Below are 23,091 nucleotides of genomic sequence, written 5' to 3'. Positions count from 1 at the left end.
GCACCCTACCCAGCTCATGGCTTGTTGCTCTTTTAAAGTGCTTTCTGAGGCTGGCCTGTTCATACTCTGTCATAAATGCTTGCACCTGAGCTCATTGGGCTCCTGGCCTGTAGCTTCCTTTTCCTGTGATGTCATCTGTCTTTGGGATAAGGGTATGGCTAGTCTCCTAAAAGGAGTCGAGGTGTGTGTGTATGTGTATGATTTCCTCTTCTTTAATTTTGAAAGCTTGTGAGAAAAAAAAAAAACTGGGTGCTAATTATTCTTTACCTGTTGGATAGAATACACCTGTGAAGCCTTCAGCTGTTGAGCTTTTCTTGTTTGTGACAAGTTTCTGATGACCAGGTCAGTCTCCCTACTCGTTGCTGGTCTGTTCAGAGTCCCTGTTTCTTCAGAATGCAGTCCCAGAGTTCTGTGATGATCCAGGAGAGGCTGCTGGTCCATGAGTGTTGTTAAAATTCGGTGGCTCTAGCTGGCCAGGCTAGCTTCACGGGCGGGTAACAGAGACGACCAGAGACATACGGCTGGGCAGGGAAGCTGTATTTCTTTATTCAGGAACAACGATTCATAAACTAAGACAAACTAATCACCAAACAGAACTCTGCTGCCTCTTTCCCCGCGCAGCGGCGCCAAGCACTCTCTAACTCTGCAACTCTCTAACTCTTGAACTCTGGAACTCTGGAACCCTCTCGGGGTTCCTTGGGGTGGGGCCAAGCGGGCCCGCGAAATTAGCAGGACTGATCCAATTTTCTTGGCGGGGGAGAGCTAGAACAACCCAATGTAAAGCATACAACACATGAGGTATCCTGGGGTGACCAGTGTGCAGCAGTCAGGCCCATCCCTGCAGCTGCACACATTCTTGAAGGCCATGGCTGGGAGCTGTGCCCACAGACAAGGACAACTTGCCAGAAAGCCATGGCCTGGGCCAGGTTCACTGTGGACTCGGCCTGTTGGTGGCTGCATGCCCAGCCCTGCCCCACTTGTGGCTGGGAGGATATAAATGTCTTCTCTTGCACTGGGCCCTCAGGAAGGAAGAGGGAGGGGGATAGCTGGACCCTGCTGGGACTGGGCATAAGATGGACCTTAAGAGGAGCCGCTGTGTGAGGCTCAGTGATGGGCACCACATGCCAGTTCTCGGTCTGGGCACCTATGCCCCTGAAGAGGTGAGTGCCATCCTGGGCGTAGGGGTCAAGCCCACACCAGCCAGCAGACTGACACTGCCTGCACCTGGAACATGCCAAGGGGTATGGGGGCGGCTCCATGAGTCTCTCTATGGTATTAAGTGGGTGACAGGCTGTGACTCCAGGCATTCATGGGTGCTGGTTCCCTTGACTATCTGCAGTGCACCTGGGGACCACCCGTGCTCCTCTTCTCCTTGTGCCAGTCTGAGCTTAGGGTGTCGTCCCCCTCAGCCAGGCTAGCTGCTTTCTGCAGGGAAGCCTCAGGAGGTGGGGGTGAAGGTCAGTGTTCTCCCTCGGGACTCCTCTGCCGGCTTGTTGGTGTCGGGCGTGTATGCAGGTGCCTTACTCTCCCATAGGAAGCCACAGTTACTGCGAACATTGAGATCTTGCATTGATCCTTTTTTATTTTCCTTTTTATGGTGAGGAGAACTAAACCCAACTTTTTTTTTTTTTGCCTCCAGGGTTATTGCTGGGGCCCGGTGCCGGCACTATGAATCCCCTGCTGGCGGAGGCCATCTCTCCCATTTTGTTGGATAAGATAGAGAGAAATTGAGAGGGGGAGATAGAGAGGGAGAGAGACAGAGAGACACCTGCAGACCCGCTTCACCACTCATGAAGTTTCCTCCCTGTAGGTGGGGGAGCCGGGCTTGAACCGGGGTCCTTGCGCTTCGTACTATGTACGCTTAAGCGGTTGTGCCGCTGCCCTGCCAGCAAACCCAGGGTCTCGTAAACACACACAGCAGCATGCAAGTTCTGTATTGGAGATTTAAAGAGAATGAGGCTGGTGGGGAAGACCTGCTTCTTTCCCAACATCCTGGCCACATATCCTCACTGCACGTAATCTCCAGCTGCTCACTCGAGATGGGACAGCCTCAAGAAAGGTTTTCCCCATAGATGACAGGGACCTGTGGGTTCCACGGGAGAGAGCTGGCAGGAAGTGTTGTCAGCTGGTGGCTGGCTGGTAGACCTGTCTGTTTACTTCCCTGTCATAGCTACTGACTCATAAGGTGTGTGACACATCTGTCATATTCAAGTTTCCTGACAATCTCTAGAGATAGGACAGTACCACCCTGTGCAGAGTCAGATGACCACTACCTTGCCACCGGCAAGACAAAAGCCCATGTGTGCATTTGTTCAAACAAGAAGCTTCTTGACTCCTTGTCCAAGTTCCTGTGGTGAATGTGTCTCCCTAGGCCCTGCCCCCTGTACATGTGGCTTTTTTTTTTAAAAAAAGAACTTTACTTATTTTTAAAGTATTTTAAAAAATTTATTATTGGATAGAGACAGAGAAAAATTGTGGGGGTGGGGATAGAGAGGGAGAGAGACAGAGAGACACCTGCAGCCCTACTTCACCACTCATAAAGCTTTCCCCCTGCAGGTGGGGACCCGGGGCTTGAACCTGGATCCTTGTGCATTGTACTGTGTGCACTTAACCAGATGCACCATTGCTTGGTCCCGCTCATAACTTCTTTTTCAGAGCATGGGATGACTGCTGGAAGTGTGGGTGATGGGTGGAGGGCTGCCTGGTGGACTTTGTAGATTCTTTGCTGCCTTTGCCCTTGGCCATGGGGCCGTGGAGGACATTGCCATTAGGTGGGCAAAGGCCTCACTTAACAGCTGAGGTTTCTGCATCCATCTACTTCTCTCTGTCCTATCCAACAATGATGACATCAATAACAACAACAATAAAACAACAAGGGCAACAAAAGGGAATAAATAAATAAAAATAAAAGATAGATGATAGATAGATAGATAGATAGATATGAAAGCCAGTAGTCTGGAAGCTGGGTGGAGCAATGTCTGATGGACTCATTTCCAATCCCAAATCAGAAATGGATGCAACACAATTTCTAACAGCCAAAACCTGGAAGCAACCCATGTGTCCAACAACATGTGAGTGGCTGAGCGAGTTGTGGTCTAGATAGATACACAATGGAATACTACTCAGCTATTAAAAATGGTGACTTCAGGCAGGGGTAGATAGCATAGTGGTTATGCAAACAGACTCTCATGCCTGAGGCTCCAAAGTCCCAGGTTCAATCCCCTGCACCACCATAAGCCAGAGCTGAGCAGTGCTCTGGTATTTAAAAAAAAAAAATTAAAAAAAGGTGACTTCACCTTCTTCATCCCATCTTGGAGGGAGCTTGAAGAAATCATGTTAAATGAGATCAGTTCGAAGCAAAAGGATGAATATGGGATGTCCTGTCCGGCGTGACCTTCAATGTGGGTTAACCTAGGAGAGGGAGTGAGGACAAGGACAAGAGGGAGAGGACAAGAGATGCAAGAGAAATGAGACAAGTCAAGATTCTGATCAAGTCTGTTTATTAGCACCAAAGGTACTGTTTTTAAGGCCGGGGCAAGGGGGGAGTTAGCAGCTGGGGACTGTTGATTGAAGTGGTGTGTTGCCATGGTGATGAGCCATTATCTGGAAGGTCCTGGGTGATTCATGGGGAAGTGGAGTTGTGAGACAGAAACGTATCTTTTGAGCAAGGCTGTCTGTGAACAGGGACTCTAACAGAAACTTATCTTTTAAACAAGGCCTTCTGTGAATAAAGACTCTGTGGCCATGCCAATAGCAACCTTGAGGGCACACGTGGCTCCCCACAATGGGACGATGTCACTCATAGAGAGAAGTTGAAAACCAAGATCAGAAGGGAAAACACCAAGCAGAACTCGGACTGGAGTTGGTGTGCCGGGATAGCCTGAGGGTACTTCTTCCCGAGCTAGTGCTCTCTGGGTTGGAGAGAACTCAACTGGAGCTGATCTAGGCTGCTGTGTGGGAGAGGGATCAGGAACTCGTGCTGCACCAACTTCCGCAGGAGATACACTCTGGAACTCTCGGAGCCGGAAAGCAATTTCCAAGTGTCTTTAATCAGAAGAGCAGCTGTTTTTATACTCTCCAAGTAGGGTGGAAACAGGATGTGATATAGAGAGGGTGGAGAGAAAAGTGACTGGTGAAAATCAGAGTGTGACAAGGAGGGGGCGGAACAGGCGAGAATCCTATCACTGAACCACCAATGCCCTGGAGTGCTTTATGTAAAAGTGATTTATGTAAATAGACCAAAGCTTTGGATCAGTAAATCCCCATATGGTTAAGCAGAAGCCAGGGGGAGGTGGCATACTACCCAACATTGGTGTATTGCACCAAAGTAAACAAACAAAAAAAAAATCTGGGGTGGAAGGGAGGGTTCAGGTCTTGGAACATGATGGCAGAAGAGGACAGAGTGTGGGTTGAATTGTTACTTGGAAAACTTAAGAGAAGTTATGCATGTACAAACTATTGTGTTTAATATCAACTGTAAACCATCAATTCCCCAATAAAGAAATTTTAAAAAGAAATGAATGCAGCTATCTTTCTCTCTCTTCCTCTCAGCCTCTATCTCTATCTGCATTTTTTTCCTGTTGTTTTTCTCATTCTTCTAATATGTAATATCTTGAGGTTCTTTGCTGTTTATGTTCAGTACTTTGGTTGCTATAGTTTTTTGTTAACTTACTGCATAGAGACAGAGAGAAATCAAGAAGGGAGGGGGGTCAGAGAAACAGAGAGACATCCACAGACCTGCCTCACCACTTGCAAAACTTGCAGCCCCTGCAGGTGGGGTCTCTAACTGCTGCATTTGTATCTGTCTGTCGAAATTTTCACGTCTCCTGGTAGTGAGTCCCAGCCGAACTTTTGCTGGATGAGGCTTGATTCCCCGTGTTCCCTGTCATAGTTCATCTCTCCAGCTCCTCTCAGGTCCAAGGGCTCGCTAGTGTTCAGTCCTGCCTGCCTACAGGTATATTGCCAAGACTCACACCTGAGGGGAGGGGAGGCACAGGCAGAAAGGGCAGGTGCAGATGCCAGTGGCTCTTTCTTGAGTGGGGAGTGTGCTAGCCTGCTGTGCTGATCCCTCACAGATTCCCAAGATCCAGGCTTATGAGGCCACCAAGATGGCCATCGATGCCGGCTACCGCCACATTGACTCTGCGTACATGTATCAGAACGAGAAGGAGTTGGGGAAGGCCATCCGGGAGAAGGTCGCAGACGGAACCGTGAAGAGAGAGGATATCTTCTACACCTCCAAGGTGTGTCAACCACCCCCCCCCAACACACACACCTGCTCCTCTGAGGACACGGAGCAGCTCTGGGTCTGGGTTTGAGTATTTACTGCGTCTGATGCTGGCCTGGCAGCCATGGGGAGCAGGGAAGGTTGTGTCCCGGGGCACTTGGCACTTCCCTCCCACTGTGCCCCCATGACCTGAGTTGGCAGTCTCCCCCCCCCCACCCCAAACTCTCTGAGTGAGCTTGATATCCAGAAACTCACTGCTGAGTTTATTGAGGTGTGCAAAACGTTGTAATGTGACAGGCTTTCTTCCAACATCTGGTGATCTGGTGAGAGGTGTGTGTGTGTGTAGAGTGTTCCTTCAAAACTGCTCCACTGGGGAGCCAGGTAGTGGCAAAACCAAGTGTAAGGACCTGGGTTTGAGCCCCGGCTCCCCACCTGAAGGGAGGGCGCTTCATGAGAAGTGAAGCAGGTCTGCAGATGTCTCTTTGTATCACCCCCTTTTTCTTCTTCTTCTCTTCCTCCTCATTTTTTTTCTTTTTTTTTTTTTTTTTTGCCTTCAGGGTTATCACTGGGGCTCAGTGCTGGCAGTAAGAATCCATTGTTCTTTTTTTTCCTTTTTTTTTTTATTGGGGAATTAATGTTTTACATTCAACAGTAAGTACAATAGTTTGTACATGCACAACATTCCCCAGTTTCCCATATAATAATACAACCCCCACTAGGTCCTCTGAATCTTTCTTGGGCCTGTAATCTCCCCACCCACCCACCCCAGAGTCTTTTACTTTGGTGCAATATGCCAATTCCATTTCAGGTTCTACTTGTGTTTTCTTTTCTAATCTTGTTTTTCAACTTCTGCCTGAGAGTGAGATCATCCCATATTCATCCTTCTGTTTCTGACTTATTTCACTAAAAAACATGATTTTTTTCTATCTGACATGATAGACTTTAAAATAGATAAGATTTAAAAAGATAGGAATGGATACTACTTAATGCTCAGAGGATCAGTCAATCAAGAGGACTTAACAATTATTAACATCTATGCACCCAATGAGAAGCCATCTAAATACATCAAACATCTACTGAAAGAGCTACAGCAATATATTAACAGCAACACAGTCATAGTAGGGGACTTCAACACCCCACTCTCTCAATTTGAAAGATCATCCAGGCAGAAAATCAATAAAGACATGAGGGAGCTAAATGATGAGATAGATAAACTAGAACTATTGGACATTTTCAGAGTCATTCATCCTAAGAAACTGGAATATACATTTTACTCAAATCCACATGGGTCATTCTCAAGGATAGACCATACGTTAGGCCACAAAGACAGCATCAGCAAATTCAAGAGTATTGAAATCATCCCAAGCATCTTTTCAGAGACCACAGTGGAATTAAACTAACACTTAACAATCAACAAAAGATGAGTAAGAGTCCCAAAATGTGGAAGCTCAACAGTACACTTCTTTTTTAAAAATTTATTTCTTTATTGGGGAATTAATGCTTTACATTCAACAGGAAATACAATAGTTTGTACATGCATAACATTCCCCAGTTTCCCATTTAACAATACAACCCCCACTATGTCATTTATCATCCTTCATGGACCTGTATTCTCCCCAAACTCAACAACAAGATAACAAATAACCCCATCCAAAAATGGGGGGAGGACATGGACAGAATATTCATCACAGAAGAGATCCAAAAGGCCGAGAAACACATGAAAAAATGCTCCAAGTCTCTGATTATCAGAGAAATGCAAATAAAGACAACAACACAATACCTCTTTACTCCTGTGAGAATGTCATACATCAGAAAAGGTAACAGCAGCAAATGCTGGAGAGGGTGTGGGGTCAAAGGAACCCTCTTACACTGCTGGTGGGAATATAAATTGGTCCAACCTCTGTGGAGAACAGTCTGGAAAACTCTCAGAAGGCTAGAAATGGACCTACCCTATGAGCCTGCAATTTCTTTCCTGGGGTTATATCCTATTGAACCCAACACACCCATCCAAATAGACCTGTGTACACATATGTTCTTGGCAGCACAATTTGTAATAGCCAAAACCTGGAAGCAACCCAGGTGTCCAACAACAGATGAGTGGCTGAGCAAGTTGTGGTCTATATACACAATGGAATACTACTCAGCTGTAAAAAATGGTGACTTCACCGTTTTCAGCCGATCTTGGATGGACCTTGAAAAATTCATGTTAAGTGAAATAAGTCAGAAACAGAAGGATGAATATGGGATGATCTCACTCTCAACAGTACATTTCTTAACAACTACTGGATCAAAGAGGAAGTAAAGGAAGAATCCATTGTTCTTAGAGCCCATTCTATTTCTTTCCCCCCCATTTTATTTGAGAGGGGATAGGAAGATAGAGAGGGAGAGAGAAAGACACCCAAAGACCTACTTCACTGCTTGTGAAGCGACCCTGCCAGGTGGGGAACAGGGGCCTGAACCTGGATCCTGGTGCGGGTCCTTGCGCGTAGCATGATGTGTATTTAACAGGGTGCACCAATGCCTGGCCCCTCTATCTCCTCTTCACCTCTCAATTGCTCTCTGTCCTACCTAATAAAATATAAAGAAAAGAAAATTGCTGTTTTGAACACACACAATTAATCATTTCAACCACAAGTAAGTTTATTCAGAAAAAGATAACAGCAGAGAGAGAACTGAGTGGAGAATGACTTCTTTTTTCTTTTGTTTGTTTTTTTAAAATATTTATTTTCTTTATTTATTCCCTTTTGTTGCCCTTGTTTTATTGTTGTAGTTATTATTGTTGTTGTCGTCGTTGTTGGATAGGACAGAGAGAAATGGAGAGAGGAGGGGAAGACAGAGAGGGGGAGAGAAAGGTAGACACCTGCAGACCTGCTTCACCACCTGTGAAGCGACTCCCCTGCAGGTGGGGAGCCGGGGTTTGAACCGGGATCCTTATGCCGGTCCTTGTGCTTTGCGCCACCTGCGCTTAACCCGCTGCGCTACAGCCCGACTCCCGGAGAATGACTTCCTATGGAAGCCCGTGTGTGTCCCCCACGCTCTCCTGCACCCCTGGTTCCTGTGGGTGGGGTGGGAAAGACCCACCTGGCCCTGAAGGACAGAGGCGTGCACCCAGGGTGCTGTGGGCTGCTGGCTTGCACTGGCACCTGGCTTCGCACGTGCAGGGTTTCTGGGTGTTTGTGAGTGTCTGTGGGTGTCCCACCTGCCCTCGCCTCACCACAGCCTCCTCTCTCCTGCCCACAGCTCTGGGCCACCTGCCTGCGGCCAGAGCTGGTTCGCCCAGCCCTGGAGCGCTCGCTGAGGGACCTGCAGCTGGACTACGTTGACCTGTACCTCATCCACATGCCCATCTCTCTGAAGGTGGGCTCCCTGCAGGCCCATGGCTGCCCTACTTGCCCCCCACAGAACCCCCAGCTCCTCCCAGAGGGCTCTGGGGGCTACTAGGGGGTGGTTCTCATCCATGGAGCCATGTCCACTCAAGCTGTGTTCCTCTCCACCCCAGTCTCGGAGATCACTATAAACTGAAGTGAAAGCGCAGTGCCCAACAGGGGCTGGTAGAGCACAAGTACAGGGCACAGGTTGGAGCCCCAGCACCACATGGGAGTCCCACAGCACCGAGAGAAGCTCTGGTGTCCTGCTCCCAGGGCTCCTTTCTCTCTCTCTCTCTCTCTGTCTGTCTCTCTGTCTCTTTCTCTGAGGGAACAATTTAGCTGGGGAACAATGAAAGAGTGAGGCTCTGGAGGAAGAAAGAAAGAAAGAGAAAGGAAGGAAGGGAGGAAGGAAGGAAGGAAGGAAGGAAGGAAGGAAGGAAAGAAGGAAGGAAGGGAGGGAAATCCAATTCACCTGTAGAAGGACTTCTCTTTAGAGAAGTGGGGGGCAGTGAAGGGTTGGGGAGAGGTGCCCAGCTGTGGTCTCCTGTGTCATCTCCCTGCTTTGCAGCCAGGGGAGGAGATCCTACCCATGGATGCCAGCGGAAAGATCCTGTTGGATGAGGAGGTTGAATTCTGCGCCATCTGGGAGGTGAGCCATGTCCCCGGTGCTGGGGGTTGAGTCACCAGGAAGGGCTGCTGGCTCCATAGCCCTGAGCTTGGGGGAGCCAGGCAGGACCCCCCACTCCCGAGGGCTGGTGTTAACCTGAATGTTTAAGTCTCTGCACCCAGTCAGGCCGTGCACCTGAGGCCTGCCAAGCAGGGTGATGAGAGAGAGAGAGAGAGAGAGAGAGAGAGAGAGACCTGATCCCCAGGAAACAGCTCACTCTGCTGTGTGTGAGACCCTGGTTTGAGCCTTGCACTGCATGGGAGCATTGTGGGTGGTAGGGCAGAGCAGGAGTGCTTCTCCCCCCCGCCCCCATCTCACAAAGGACATTGGGTGGTAGGTGGGGATGTTACCGGATTCCCAGGCAGAGTCGGGACACCCAAGGCTCGAAGGCAGGAGGCCGTGTCTATTCTGCCAACAGACCCAGCCGGACTCGTGTCCACTGGAGACTGGGCCCCAGCACAGTGGCTCTGGTCCTTAATACGGTCAGCAGCCTTCCCTCAGCCACTCAGCAACAAGCTTCACAGGTGACTGTTTCTTTTGTGTGTATAGAGAGTGCGACTTGTCTGGGTTGTCAGCAGACTCCTGGGCAGAAGGAGCAGATTTTGAGGCCACCAGCCAAGGCCACTTGGGTGACAGCAGGAGAAAACCCTGTGTGTGCTGGGAAGAGGAGGAGGGGGAAGATGGCTGCCAACTGCATTTTATTTAACTAAGAAGTTACCTCTAGCTTCTCTCATGAGAAGTTAACCCTTAGGTTCTTTGTCTGGGGCAGGGTGTGGGGAGTGCTTAGTGCTAGTGCAGAGGTGAGAGGCGAGAGGTGGGTTCATTCTCCTGTGACCTATTGAGAGAAAGAAAGAGAGGGAGAGAGTGGGGGAGAGAGAGAGAGAGAGAGAGAGAGAGAATATCTAAGGACATATAAGCCCTGCTGTCTGACTTAGTAGGAGGTGAGACTGTCTGCCACTGTGTTGCCGAAAGTCTTGCCACTATTCCAGGGAAGAGGAAGTAGCAAGTCTTCTCTGTGCAGAACCTGAGGTTCTCTTTGCCCTTGACCATGACCCCATTAGCTGAGGAACTGTCACCAGCTGACCAGCAAAATGGACATGATGTTCTGGGAGAGGAGCACGTAACTGTCTCATCTCAGGGTGAAGGGACCTGGCAGGTGGAGGGGGGCAGGGGAGAGAGGCTGGGAGACACAGGTGAGTGATGTGGAGGGTCCAGCTCACTGCGGGCTGACACACTCAAGGGAAATGCTCGCTCGGTCAGTTGCATCGTCCACGTGATGATAGCAGGTCAGTGTTTGAAAAGGTCATCTTGGTGTACCCAGTAGAACACACATGTGCTCAAGGACCTAGGTTCAAGCCCCAGGTCCTCACCTGCAGGGGAAAAACATTATTAGCAGTGAAGCAGGGCTGCAGGTGTCTCTCTCCCTCTCTATCTCCCCTTTTCCTCTTGATTTTTCTGTCCTATAAAACAGGAAAGAAAGAAAGAAAGAAAGAAAGAAAGAAAGAAAGAAAGAAAGAAAAAACAATGGCCTTCAGGAGTGATAGACTTGTCCTGCAGGCACTGAGCCCCAGTGATAACCCTGGTGACAATAAAGAGAGAGAGAGAAAGAGAGAGAGAGAGAGAGATAGGGAGGGAGGGAGAGGGAGAGGGAGGGAGAGGGAGAGGGAGAGGGAGGGAGAGGGAGAGGGAGAGGGAGAGAGAGAGAGAAAGAAGAGAGGAAGGAAGGGGAGGGAAGGTCAGAACCCCGTGTTCCCCCAGGTCCTGGAGAAATGCAAGGATGCTGGGCTAACCAAGTCCATCGGAGTCTCCAATTTCAACCACAAACAGCTGGAGATCATCCTGAACAAGCCAGGGCTGAAGTACAAACCCGTCTGCAACCAGGTGAGCCCAAGAATGGGGAGAGCGCATCCCCACCCACCTCTCCACACCATCGTTGGGTTGGTGGCGGGGTCCTGGCCCCAAGTCAACAGGCAGGTGAGAGGTGCTTTTGCTGCAAAGTAAATACATATTAAACTAATTTAAAGGAGAGGCCAGAGAAGAAAGGTGCACTGTGGGAGAGGGCTGTCTGAATTAGCCAGAGTGGGCGGAGCTCCTGGCAGGCTTCCCAGTGGAGGTGGCACCTGAGCTATGGGAAATGATGTCCTGGATCCCTCATGGCAGGGACAGTTCTGGGGGTGGGGGAAGGTTGGGTCAGGAGGCCCCAGGGAGATGACCAGAAGGAGACTGGATGCAGTGTGAGATAAACAGGGGGAGAGGAGCTGAGCATAATGCCAGAGAGCCTAGAGCTCACCATGCTGACAGCAGCCCACATGACAGGGCAGGTGACAGGAGCTGGTGGGCCAGGCTGCTGGCAGTCGGGCAGGGCAGGCCAGGGACCGGGGCAGGGCCAGGGACTAGGGCAGGGCAGGGCCAGGGTCCAGGGCAGGGCCAGGGACTAGGGCAGGGCAGGGCCAGGGTCCAGGGACCAGGGACCAGGGCAGGGCAGGGCCAGGGACCAGGGCGGGCTAAGTCCTAGGTCCAACCCTTGCTGCCTGTGCCCAGACACCAGTCCGTCCTGAAGTTGGTTTATAAAGTGTCTGCTATGATGTGAGAGAGCTGTGAGACTTACCCACTGCCCTGTGTTAACTCTAGGAACCCATTTGCAGGAAATAATTCAAAATCCTGAAGAATTTATATCTGTATGGACATTGTTGTTGATTTTTTTAGTGAGTTTCTTAAAAATTATACCTTTTATTTATTTATTCCCTATTGTTGCCCTTGTTTTATTGTTGTAGTTATTGATGTTGTTGTCGTTGGACAGGACAGAGAGAAATGGAGAGAGGAGGGGAAGACAGAGAGGGGGAGAGAAAGACAGACACCCGCAGACCTGCTTCACCGCCTGTGAAGCGACTCCCCTACAGGTGGGAAGCCAGGGGCTCGAACCGGGATCCTTACGCTGGTCCTTGTGCTTTGCACCATGTGCAATTAACCCGCTGAGCTACCGCCTGATTCCCTGTTTTTTTTTTTTTTTTTTAAGATTTCTTTATTTAGGGGCTTGGCAGTGGTACTGATTTAAGAGAGAGAGAGAGGGAAGGAGAGAGGGAGGGAGAGGGAGAGAGAAGAAGAAAGATAGCTCTAACACATCTGAAAACAGATGGCATCTGAGGGTCTTCTGGAAGATTCAGGGGGAAGACCGTCAACTGGAAGCCCCAAGGAAGTGGCTGTCCGTCCAGTGCCCTGCTCTGGTTTCTGGACCCTGACATCTTTTTCTTGGTGTCCCATAGGTAGAGTGCCACCCTTACCTGAACCAGAGCAAGCTGCTGGAGTTCTGCAAATCCAGGGACATTGTGTTGGTGGCTTTCAGCGCCCTGGGGTCCCACAGAGAGAAAAAATGGTAATGAGGAGGCCAGGAGCCACCTAGTCAGCCTGGCAAGGGAATCCTGCTTTTGTTTTGTTTTGCTTTATTTTATTACTTTATTTTAACCAGAGCACTACCAGGCTCTGCATGATGGTGGTGGCTGGGATTGAACCTAGGACTTGGGAGTCTGAGGTATGAAAGCCTTTTACATCACCATTATGCTACTGTCCCTTAAGCCACAAGAGGCCCACTAGGCTGGAACACTTCCTTCCCTTCCTTCCTGCTGTTTCTTTTCTATATCAACCCATCCCACTGTCCCACCCTAAACATTATATATATATTTGCCTCCAGGGTTATTGCTAGGGCTCAGTGCCAGCATTATTAACCCACTGCTCTTGGTGGCCATTACCCCCCATTTTACTGGATAAGACAGAGAGAAATTGAAAGGGGGGGATAGAGAAGGAGAGAAAAAAAATAGACACCTGCAGACCTACTTTGCCACTTGTGAAGTGTCCTCACTGTAGGCGGGGAGCCAGGGACTTGAACCGGGATCGTTGCACTGGTCCTTGCACTTAGTACTGTGGTGCACTTAACAGGGTGCACCACCTCCCAGCCCCTCAAACACTATTTTTTAAAAATAAATCCTCACAAAATATTTTATTTAGTTATTGGGTGGTAGCAGAGAGAGCTCAAGATAAATAGGGAAGATTCACCCCTGCAGGTGGGGAGTTGGGGCTTGAACCCAGGTCCTTGTGCACTGCAGCATGTGTGCTCTGCTGGGCACACCAATGCAGCCCCAGCCAACTCCCAAAATGCTATCTTTTTATTAATTTTTTTATTTATAAAAAGGAAACGTTGACAAAACCATAGGATAAGAGGGGTACAACTCCACACAATTCCCACCACCAGAGCTCTGTATCCCATCCCCTCCTCTGATAGCTCTGTATCCCATCCCCTCCTCCTATTCTTTATCCCTCTGGGAGCATGGACCCAAATCATTATGGGATGCAGAAGGTCTGGCTTCTGTAATTGATCCCCACTGAACATGGGTGTTGACAGTTCGATCCATACTCCCAACCTGTCTCTCTCTTTCCCTAGTAGGGAAGGGCTCTGGGGAAGTGGAGCTCCAAGGCACATTGGTGGGGTTGTCTGTCCAGGGAAGTCTGGTCGCCCAAAATACTATTTTTAAAGCTATTTTCTGGCATGGTGTACACACAGCTTGGTAGGCATAAAACTTAGCTGTCTGATTTTGACAAATGGAGGTGTTATGTAAGCCCCACTTATCCTGGAACAACTTCCCCAGCTCCCAGAGATGCCCTTTTGTCATCCTTCCTGTCCCAGCCTTCTTAGGACAGCTAGGTTCTGACCTCTCCTCTAATGTCGATTCATTTGGAATGTTCTTGTTCTTTCTGCATCAAAGAAATCACAGAGAGCAGATACTTGGGTCCAGCACTGTATCCAAGAGTCTGATCTGTGTTGTTGCAAGGACCATTCTTTTTCTTTTTGTTAGTGATTTAATATTGATTTACAAAATTATGAGACAACGGGGGTCTAATTCCACACTGTTCCCACCACTAGAGTTCTTTGTCCCCATCCCCTCCATGGGCAACTGCTGTGGTTCTCCCAAGGTCAAGGTCACAGATATGGGTCAACTATTATTTCTATAACTACCTATAATTGCCCAATGGGTTGACTATTATTTATATAACTATCTATATTTGCTTGATTTTCTCCATGGTCCTGCCTTCCCTTCCATTCTTTTTTTAAAAATTTTATTTATTTATTTTAAAAATGAGACATTAACAAAACTGTGGGATAGGAGGGGTACAACTCCACACAATTCCCCACCACCAGATCTCTATATCCCATCCTCTCCCCTGATAGCTTTCCCATTCTCTATCCCTCTGGAAGTATGGACCCAAGGTCATTGTGGGTTGCAGAAGGTGGAAGGTCTGGCTTCTGTAATTGCTTCCCTGCTGAACATGGGCATTGGCGGGATGATCCATACTCCCAGCCTGCCTCTCTCTTTCCCTAGTAGGGTGGGGCTCTGGGGAGTGGAGCTCCAGGACACATTGGTGGGGTTGTCTGTCCAGGGAAGTCTGGTTGGCATCCTGCTGGCATCTTGAACCTGGTGGCTGAAAAGAGAGTTAACATACAAAGCCAAACAAATTGTTGAACAATTATGGACCTAAAGGCTGGAACAGTGAAGATGAAGTGTTAGGGGGTCCTCACTGCAGACTATTGTGTACTTCTGCTTTCAGGTATATATTTTGCCCTAGTTTATGGGCACGTGTGAACATATGCTCTATCTCAGGGGACCTGGTCTATATCTAGGTTTTGGGACTTTGTTAGGAAGTGAACCACCTGGAATGGAATTAGAGAATCCTATGAAAGGAAAGGTCTCACCCAAGTGATGAAGCTGAAGAGTTGTCATTCCACACCTGAAGTCTCTGGACACAGTCTGAAGTGAAGCATGCTGGGGTGGCCCTCGTTGCATTGATTAGGTTGGGATCGGCAGATGCAAAATTATTTGATATGAATTGAGAGAAGAATGCAGGAAAGTGGGCCCCACCCTAAGGTTCCAGGACTCTTCCCTTCCTTTCTAAGTCACACCTACACCTATTGCTATTTCCAAATTTCCTTCCTTTTTTTCCTCTTCTTTTTCTGTGTCTTGGGGTCTTGATGGGGTTAGAATTCAGAGCCCTCTGGTAATGTTCCCCTAACATTTTTCCCCCACTGAGAGTATGGACCCAAAGTCTTTGTATGGTGCAGAAAGTGAGAGTTCTGGCTCCTGTCATTGCTTCTCCACTGGACATGGGCATTGGCAGGTCAGGATGATTCTTTTTCATTGCAGAGTAGTATTTCACTGTGGGGATACACCCTTTCCCCCAAGTCAAGTCTCCATCACCCGTGGATGTGAATGCTGGTTATCTGAGGTTTGGAGCGCATGTCTGTGTAGCGTCTGTGTCCCTCATGGCTGCACTGTGCCTGCATCTGGGGTGTGGTGAGGCTGGGTCAGCGCTCTATAGAGTCCGTTCCTCACTCACCCATTCCCGTCTGTGGGCTTCTCCTCTTAGGATGAACACAGACATCCCACCCCCGCTGGAGGACCTGGCACTGAAGGCCATTGCCCAGAAGCATGGCCGCAGTCCTGCCCAGGTGGCCCTGCGCTACCAGCTACAGCGGGGTGTGGTGGTCCTGGCCAAGAGCTTCAGTAAGAAGAGGATCTGGGAGAACTTCCAGGTATGCCCAGGAGGGGGCAGTGTCAGGGCCATCAGGAGGCACTCACCTTCACCGTGGGGCCCATGGGGCATGGCAGTGGGGCAAGGGAGTCACCCACAGAGCTCTGCTTCCGTGACCTCCGGGCCCAGCTCTGCCACTCCCTGTTGGTGTCACCCTGTGCATCTGCTCTCTTTAGTCCCATCAGTCTTAGTCCTTATGCATCATAAAGATAGCTTCACTTAACTTATTTTCAAAAACTTGAATTATTTATTAATGAGGCAGGAGGAGAGAGAAAGAATCAGAGCCTCACTCTAGCACACATGCTGCTGGGGATTGAACTCAGGACCTCATGCTGGAGAGTCTAATGCTTTATCCATTGTGCCACCCCCGGACCACCAGGACACTTTTATTTTATTTCATATTTGTTTATTGTGTGTATGGAGCTGGACATTCTTATAGGCCCTGCTTCACCACTTCAGAGCCACTTTTTCATTCATGTAGAGAGACAAAGAGAGGGAGAGCTACCTCGGCTGGGCTGGGAGTGATTTTCACAAGGTGGGTAATTAATTTCATCTACTCTACCCATTGGATCTTTTGCTTGAAAGAAGGAGGAGAAGAAGAAGAAAAAGAAGAAGGAGGAGAGAGAGGGGGAGAGAGAAGGAGGGAGAGAAGAGAGGAGAGAGGAGAAAGGAGAGAGAGAGAGAGAGAGAGAGAGGAGAGAGAAAAAGAGAGAGAGAGAGAGAGGAGAGAGAGAGAGAGAGAGAGAGAGAAGAGAGAAAGAGAGAGAGAGGAGAGAGAAAGAGAGAGAGAGAGGATTAGAGGATTCTACATGGAACTCACTTGGGAAGCCCTGGGATTTTCAGCTGCGTAACTCTCTCTTGTGTGGAGAAGACCAAGGGCCCTGCTCTACATGTTTCATTCCTCCTCTCCCTGGGAGCTGCAGACCTAAGGACAGAGGCTCAGGAGGTGTCTGTCCTTTGTTCCAGGTCTTTGACTTTGAGTTGACTCCAGAAGACATGAAAGCCATCGACGGCCTCAACACTAACTCCCGCTTACTGATGCTGTCCTTGTAAGTGGGATGCAGTGATTTTCCTGGGGCCATTCCTGCCCCCCAAGCCCCATCCCATATTGACTAGGAGAGGAAGCAGCTCCCCCCAAACCAGGAAGAAAGGCCTGGGCTTCTTGGAGCTTGGGGCCCCCAGGTGTGAGGCTCCTATTGGGCAGTGGTGTGTGGTGGGGTCTAACAAGATGTAAAACTGGCCATGTTCACATATTGTGAGTTCTGTTTTCATGGCCCTCACACCCCTGCCAGCCTGGGGGATGTTTGCAGCACAGCAGACTTGTAGGAGCCACAGAAAAAGTTTCATCTCGAGTTCTTTTTAAAATTAGCAGATGGGCCAGGAGGTAACTTACCTGGTAGAGAGCATGCCTTACTATGCATAAGACCCTGGGTTCGAGCCCCAGCACTGTGGGAGTACCCAGGACAGTTCTGTGTGGGTGGAGGAGGGATGCTGAGGTGTCTTTCCTTCCCTTTCCTTTCAGAGACTGGGTGCGAGGGCATGCAATGTGGTGGTAGGTGCATCGATGGGTCCTGGGCTTGACCACCAGTCTGTACTTGAACCCTGGGCCGAGATGCTGATGTTAGTGGGGACCCTGCACCGGTGGATGCAGCCCAGATTGTGTTCATTCGCATCCTGGTGTGTTGCTGGGGAGGGGGTGGCACTAATCCTGCTTATCACAAGGGCCCCCGGGGGCCCTGCAGCCTTGACAGGCTCACAGGTGTCCCTGCCCTCACATCTTCCCCTGAGCGTCTAGAACTTTCATCCCAAGGCACTGTCAGTGTCTTCCAAACCCATCTCTTCACGGACTCTTTGTCCTCATCACAGCTTGCTCTCGCCCAGCTCCCCCGTCCTGCCTGGCTGAGTCATCAGTGAACCAAGTTAGTGGCAGAGGTGTCCCCACGGGCGCTAGCCCAGCTCAACCTTCTGGATTTCTCTGGTCAAGGTTTCAGGGTCTGCATAGTCTGTTGATATGATGGTCTCTGGGGGCTGGGGCTTCTTGTCTCAGTTAAAGCTATTTTAAAAATACTTTTATTTTTTTTTTTTATTGTTGGATAGAGACAAAGAGAAATTGAGAGGGGAAGGGGAGATAAAGAGGGAGAGAGACAGAGAGACACCTGCAACCCAGCTTCACCACTTGTGAAGCTTTCCTCCTGGAGGTGGAGACCAGGGGCTTAAACCTGGGTCCTTGTGCACTGTAATGTGAGCGCTTAACTAGGTGTGCCATGGCCAAGTCAGGTTCTTTGCCTCTGTCTGGCCTGTGGGTCACTGCAGGAGAATCTTAAGATTGAGGTGTGGGGAGCCAGGTGTGCAGGGACTTAGAGGAAGGGAACATTCTAGTTCTCTGGGAGGAAGGGCCCGACAGCTCCTTCCGCTGTGTGGTCTGACTGTTTCTCTGAGCATGATGCCCACTTCTCATCCTCGTGGTGGTGAGGAATCTCAGGCAACAGTAGAGTGAAGGTGTGGAAGTGGGCAGTCAGGCTCTCACTGGACTCATCCTCTTTACTCACCAGGGCTGGGCAGACCACGGTGTCTGAGCCACAGTTCATACTGGGATAGAAGTCAAACTATGTGCCCTATTGTCCTGTGTTATTGGGGGCTGGGGTGCAGGGCAATCATACATGGGGGGGACCTCAGGGTGTCGGGAGGAAGGAGGGGTGCAGTGATACTGTGAGGATTCCAGCCCCTCCTGTTCACTGTTCCAAAGGGCTTTCTCTCTGACAGTATGAAGACACCCTCAGTGAACACCCCTTCTCTTCCAGCGGAGTTCATCACCCCAACTACCCATTTGTGGAGGAATACTGACCTGCTTTTGCAGTACCTCTCATCCCCAGGATGTCTAGCATTCAAGGATAGGGAGACCCTCTGCCTTCCTCCATCCGGGTTACCAGAAGCACAATGTGGGCTTTCAGCCTGCTTGCCCAGCTTTCTTTCTCATCACGAAGCAATAAAGGCCACAACATAATGGTGTTTGTTTTCCTGGATGTCGCAACAACACATACAAATTACACAACATTTGGAAAATGAAAGGGAGAGGACAAAGTAGTCTGAAAAGCCTTAGCTTTCAGGGCATTTTGGTTTAAGTATTATATGAATTCCAGGAGCAGAGCTTCACACCTCCATGAATGTCCATAGCACACCAGAGCTCTGGTACCATCCACAACCACCCAACTGAGCCCCCTTCATCTCATTTTCTTTGCTTCCTTACCTCCTGCACACAAGTGAAGCCATCTGGTATTTTTCTTTTTCTCTCCTGGACTTAATTCACTTCATGCAGTCACCTCCAATTCTACCGATCCTGTCACAAAAGGAAAGATGCTATCTTTCTTTCTTTCTTTCTTTCTTTCTTTCTTTCTTTCTTTCTTTCTCTCTTTCTTTCTTTCTTTCTTTCTTTTTTATAAAAGGGGTACAATTCCACACAATTCCCACCACCAGAACTGCCTATCCCATCTCCTCCCCTGATAGCATTCCTAGTCTTTAACCTTGTGGGAGTATGGAACCAAGGTCATTGTGGGATGCAGAAGGTGGAAGGTCTGGCTTCTGTAATTGCTTCTCCACTGAACATGGGTGTTGACAGGTTATCCATACTCCCAACCTGCCTCTCTCTTTCCCTAGTGGGGCAGAGCTCTGAGGAAGTGGGACTCCAGGACACATTGGTGGGGTCATCTGCCCAGCAAAGTCCAGTTGGCATCATGGTGGCAGCAAGATGCCATCTTTCTTTTCTTCCTGTATAACTGAGTCCTACTTCACTGAGTCTCTACTCCCCAGCCTCTACTCAATGCACACAGCCACCTGCTGATGAGCATTTCACTTGCTCTCCTGTCTTGGCGACTGTGAATATATGTGTAAGGAATTTAGGGATGCAGAGACCACCTCAGATTCTCAGACTAACAACTTCATATATTTTTTAAACATTTTTTTAAAGAATTATCTTTATTTATAGTTGGGATAGAGACAGCCAGAAATCAAGAGGGAAAGAGCAGATAGAGAGGGATAGAGACAGAGATACCTGCAGCACTGCTTCACCACTTGCAAAGCTTTCCCCCTGCAGGTGGGGATCGGGGACTTGAACCTGGGCCCTGGCACATTGTAACATGTGGCCTAACACCCGGCCCCACACCTTCATATTCTTCAGATGAGAAATATAGAGTTATGGGAGCTGATAGTAGCAAAGGCTTCAATTTTTGGAGGAATTGTCATACTATTTCCTATAAAGGCTGCGTCAATTCTGTATACTTATATAAACTGTAACATCTAGCTTCATTGTCTTGTAAAGCTGCCAAATATTCAAAATTCCACTGTCAGATTTGCTTATTGTTTGTTTTTTCAGACAGGGCAGAGAGAAATTGAGAGAGGATGGGGGAGATAGAGAGAGGGAGGGAAAGACACCTGCAGACCTGCTTCACTGCTTGTGAAGTGACGCCCCTGAAGGTGAGGAGCCGGAGGCTCGAACACAGGTCTTTGCACTTGTTAACCTGTTAACACAGGTCTTTGCACAGGTGAGGAGCCAGGGGCTCGAACACAGGTCTTTGCATGCCACCGCCCCTACCCCCACCCCTCAGATTTTGTAAAGGACAACCTTTTTAAAATTTTATATTTATTTATATTTCTTTATCCTCTGCTGACATCTGGCATTTTGACTGGTTCTTATATATTCTTTTTTTTTGACTTTTTTTTTTAATTGGGGAATTAATGTTTTACATTCAACAGTAAGTACAATAGTTTGTACATGCATAACATTCCCCAGTTTCCCATATAACAGTACGACTGGTTCTTATATATTCTGCTAACTAGTAGCTTTAACGATCATACTCTTAAACAGTCCTGAGTTAGTGTTTAACCTCAGTACTACTCTGTTGAACACCCTTCCCTTGACATTGCTTTATCGATGTAGCACACAAAAAGGAACTGAATAAACCACAAACTGGAGTCACGTGGAGAAGGAAGACTGCTGGAAATAAGGAGCATTCACCCATTAGCTATAGGTTAGTGGTTGTGGGCCATAGTGCATCCTGGCCTCAAGTTTTTAATCCCCCTGACAAGAGAGATAGGGAGCACCCCACAGCCCATCCTGTGTTAACAGAAGTTTGCCTGGTGAATTGCTTCCGGATATACTCTGTATCGCTGCTCAGAAACTCTGCTCAGATCACTGCTCAGAAATGGAAGGGCTGTGAAGTGCAAAGGGTGTTTCTCTTTCCAGAGAACAGAGCTGACAGACCCAATGCCTCCTCCAGGGTAGGCCAGTACCCACACTGACTTTTGTCCTGCAGCTCTGCCCATGCCTGTGCGTGTCCAGGTCCCATGCAGCGTAGGGGTGTAGGGGTGCAACGACCTTGCTGTAGTCCCTGGTTCTGCAGTAGACTCAGCTGCAGCTCACCGCATCATACACCCCGAGTCGCACAGTCATTGGTCCCCTCTCTCTAGTAAAGCTGCACTTACACTGGGACTAGCAGACCGTGTTCCCCACACGTTCCCCCCCCCTTCTAGAAACATCTGCAAAACTATGGCAGGTTAGTTTGCTAGTTTTCATAGTTCCCGAGAGAGAGGTGGAGAAAAAGTCAGAGGAGTATGGGAAGAGCGAGTACTTTTGGAAGCTTCTTGACCAAAGCCAGTCACAGGAATATATATAGTTTAAAAAACATTTATTGGGAGTCGGTCCATAGCGCAGCAGGTTAAGCACAGGTAGCACAAAGTGCAAGGACCCGCGTAAGGATCTCGGTTTGAGCCCCCGGTTCCCCACCTGCAGGGGAGTCACTTCACAGGCAGTGAAGCAGGTCTGCAGATGTCTATCTTTCTCTTCCCGTCTCTGTCTTCCCCACCTCTCTCCATTTCTCTCTGTCTTATATAACAATGACAATGCCAATAACAATAATAAGTATAGCAAAAAAAAAACAAGGGCAACACAAGGGAATAAATTAATAAATATAAAAATATTTATTTATTATTGGATAGAGGCAGAGAGAAATTGAGGGGGAGGGAGAGATAGATAAGGAAAGAGGCAGAGAGACACCTACAGCCCTGCTTCACCACTCATGATGGTTTCCCCTTGCAAGTGGGGACCAGGTGCTTGAACCTGGGTCCTTCTGTACTGTAATGTGTGTACTTAACCAGGTGTGTCACCACCTGGCCCCCAGGATTACATTCTGATGATTTGTGTGAAAAGCTTGTCAATGTCACTTCTAGTAAAAAAAAAAAAAAAAAAAAGAGTAGCTGTCTCTATTTTACAAGCTTTCTCGAAATGTTTCAGGCTCTTGTCTTCAATCTTTCACTGGGCCCCCTCAGCCATAATTAAACACTGATAGCTGACTTGGTGACCCTTGGCTCCAGGTCATGCAAAAGTGCTTAGGAGGCAAGTAGTCCCCAACACTGGTTAATTCTTAGCTTCCAGATTTTAATAAGTTACTTCCTGTTGTGCTAAGAGACAGGAAGGCCAAGCAGGGGTCCAACTGTCCTTCTGTCTTTCTGTCACAGCAAAGACTCACCTCTCTCCCAACAAGCCAGCTTGCTTTCTTTTCCCTAGCTAAATCTCTAGTTCTTTCACTGTCCTCTGTTTTTGAATTCTTCCCTCACTGCAAAAACTAAGAGCCTCCCTGTTGGTCTGCTTCTAAAACCCCTTGTTTCATTGGTTTAATCCTCCCTGCTTAACACTGTATGCTATTTACATAACCACTGTTAACTAAGCACCGTCCTGCCTGCAGGGAATTGGTTTAATCCTCATTGGTTCATGATGTCTTTTTGCTCCGCCCCCTCTGGTAGTACACCCTGATTTGCACCAGTCACTTTTTCGCTCCACCCTATCTACGTCACATCCTGTTTCTGCCCTGCTTGGCGAGTATATATAGGATTGTGAGTTTAGTTTAGTTAGTTTTAGTTTAGCTTAGCTTGGCTTAGATTGCGCTGCATTCCTCATGAATAAAGAGATACTGCATACAGCTCAGCCATGAGTCCCAGGTTGTCTGTCTCCCGTCAGTGAAGCTTAGCCCGACACCTCCCTCCCCAACTATTGGGTAAAGCAGAGTTATTGATGACCACCCTCTGATCAGGCTTCCCGTACACTCCCAGGAGGCAAGTTAAGTCAGGCTCAGACTTTCTGGTCCAGACCAGAGATGTCTGCCCACCCCAGAGATCTCACCCATATCTACAAGGCTAGTTCTTGACTCTGGCAATGCCAACATTTCCCTCTGAAAATGCCAGGTTTCCTTTATTTTTAT

At 48.6% G+C, this 23,091-nt stretch overlaps 1 protein-coding gene across 4 annotated transcripts; it reads left to right on the top strand.

Moving 5' to 3' along the window:
* The first annotated feature begins 1,001 nt into the window (after nt 1–1,001).
* Nucleotides 1,002–18,845, top strand: LOC103116643 (dihydrodiol dehydrogenase 3-like). 4 transcript variants are annotated; one of them, XM_007526580.3, is made up of 9 exons: nt 1,002–1,160; nt 5,076–5,243; nt 8,468–8,584; nt 9,164–9,244; nt 11,021–11,143; nt 12,526–12,635; nt 15,677–15,842; nt 16,808–16,890; nt 18,643–18,845. In XM_007526580.3, the coding sequence occupies exons 1-9, from the start codon at nt 1,074–1,076 to the stop codon at nt 18,683–18,685; spliced, it is 978 nt and encodes a 325-aa protein (XP_007526642.1). In that variant the 5' UTR covers nt 1,002–1,073; the 3' UTR covers nt 18,686–18,845. The 4 variants fall into 4 exon arrangements, with proteins under 4 accessions (XP_007526642.1, XP_016045255.1, XP_060048386.1 ...); XM_016189769.2 differs by lacking the exon at nt 8,468–8,584; XM_060192403.1 differs by lacking the exon at nt 9,164–9,244.
* Nucleotides 18,846–23,091: the final 4,246 nt, after the last annotated feature.

This window comes from Erinaceus europaeus, chromosome 6 (assembly GCF_950295315.1).
Source record: "Erinaceus europaeus chromosome 6, mEriEur2.1, whole genome shotgun sequence".
NCBI lineage: Eukaryota > Metazoa > Chordata > Mammalia > Eulipotyphla > Erinaceidae > Erinaceus > Erinaceus europaeus.
This window is presented reverse-complemented; position numbering and strand designations above follow the sequence as displayed.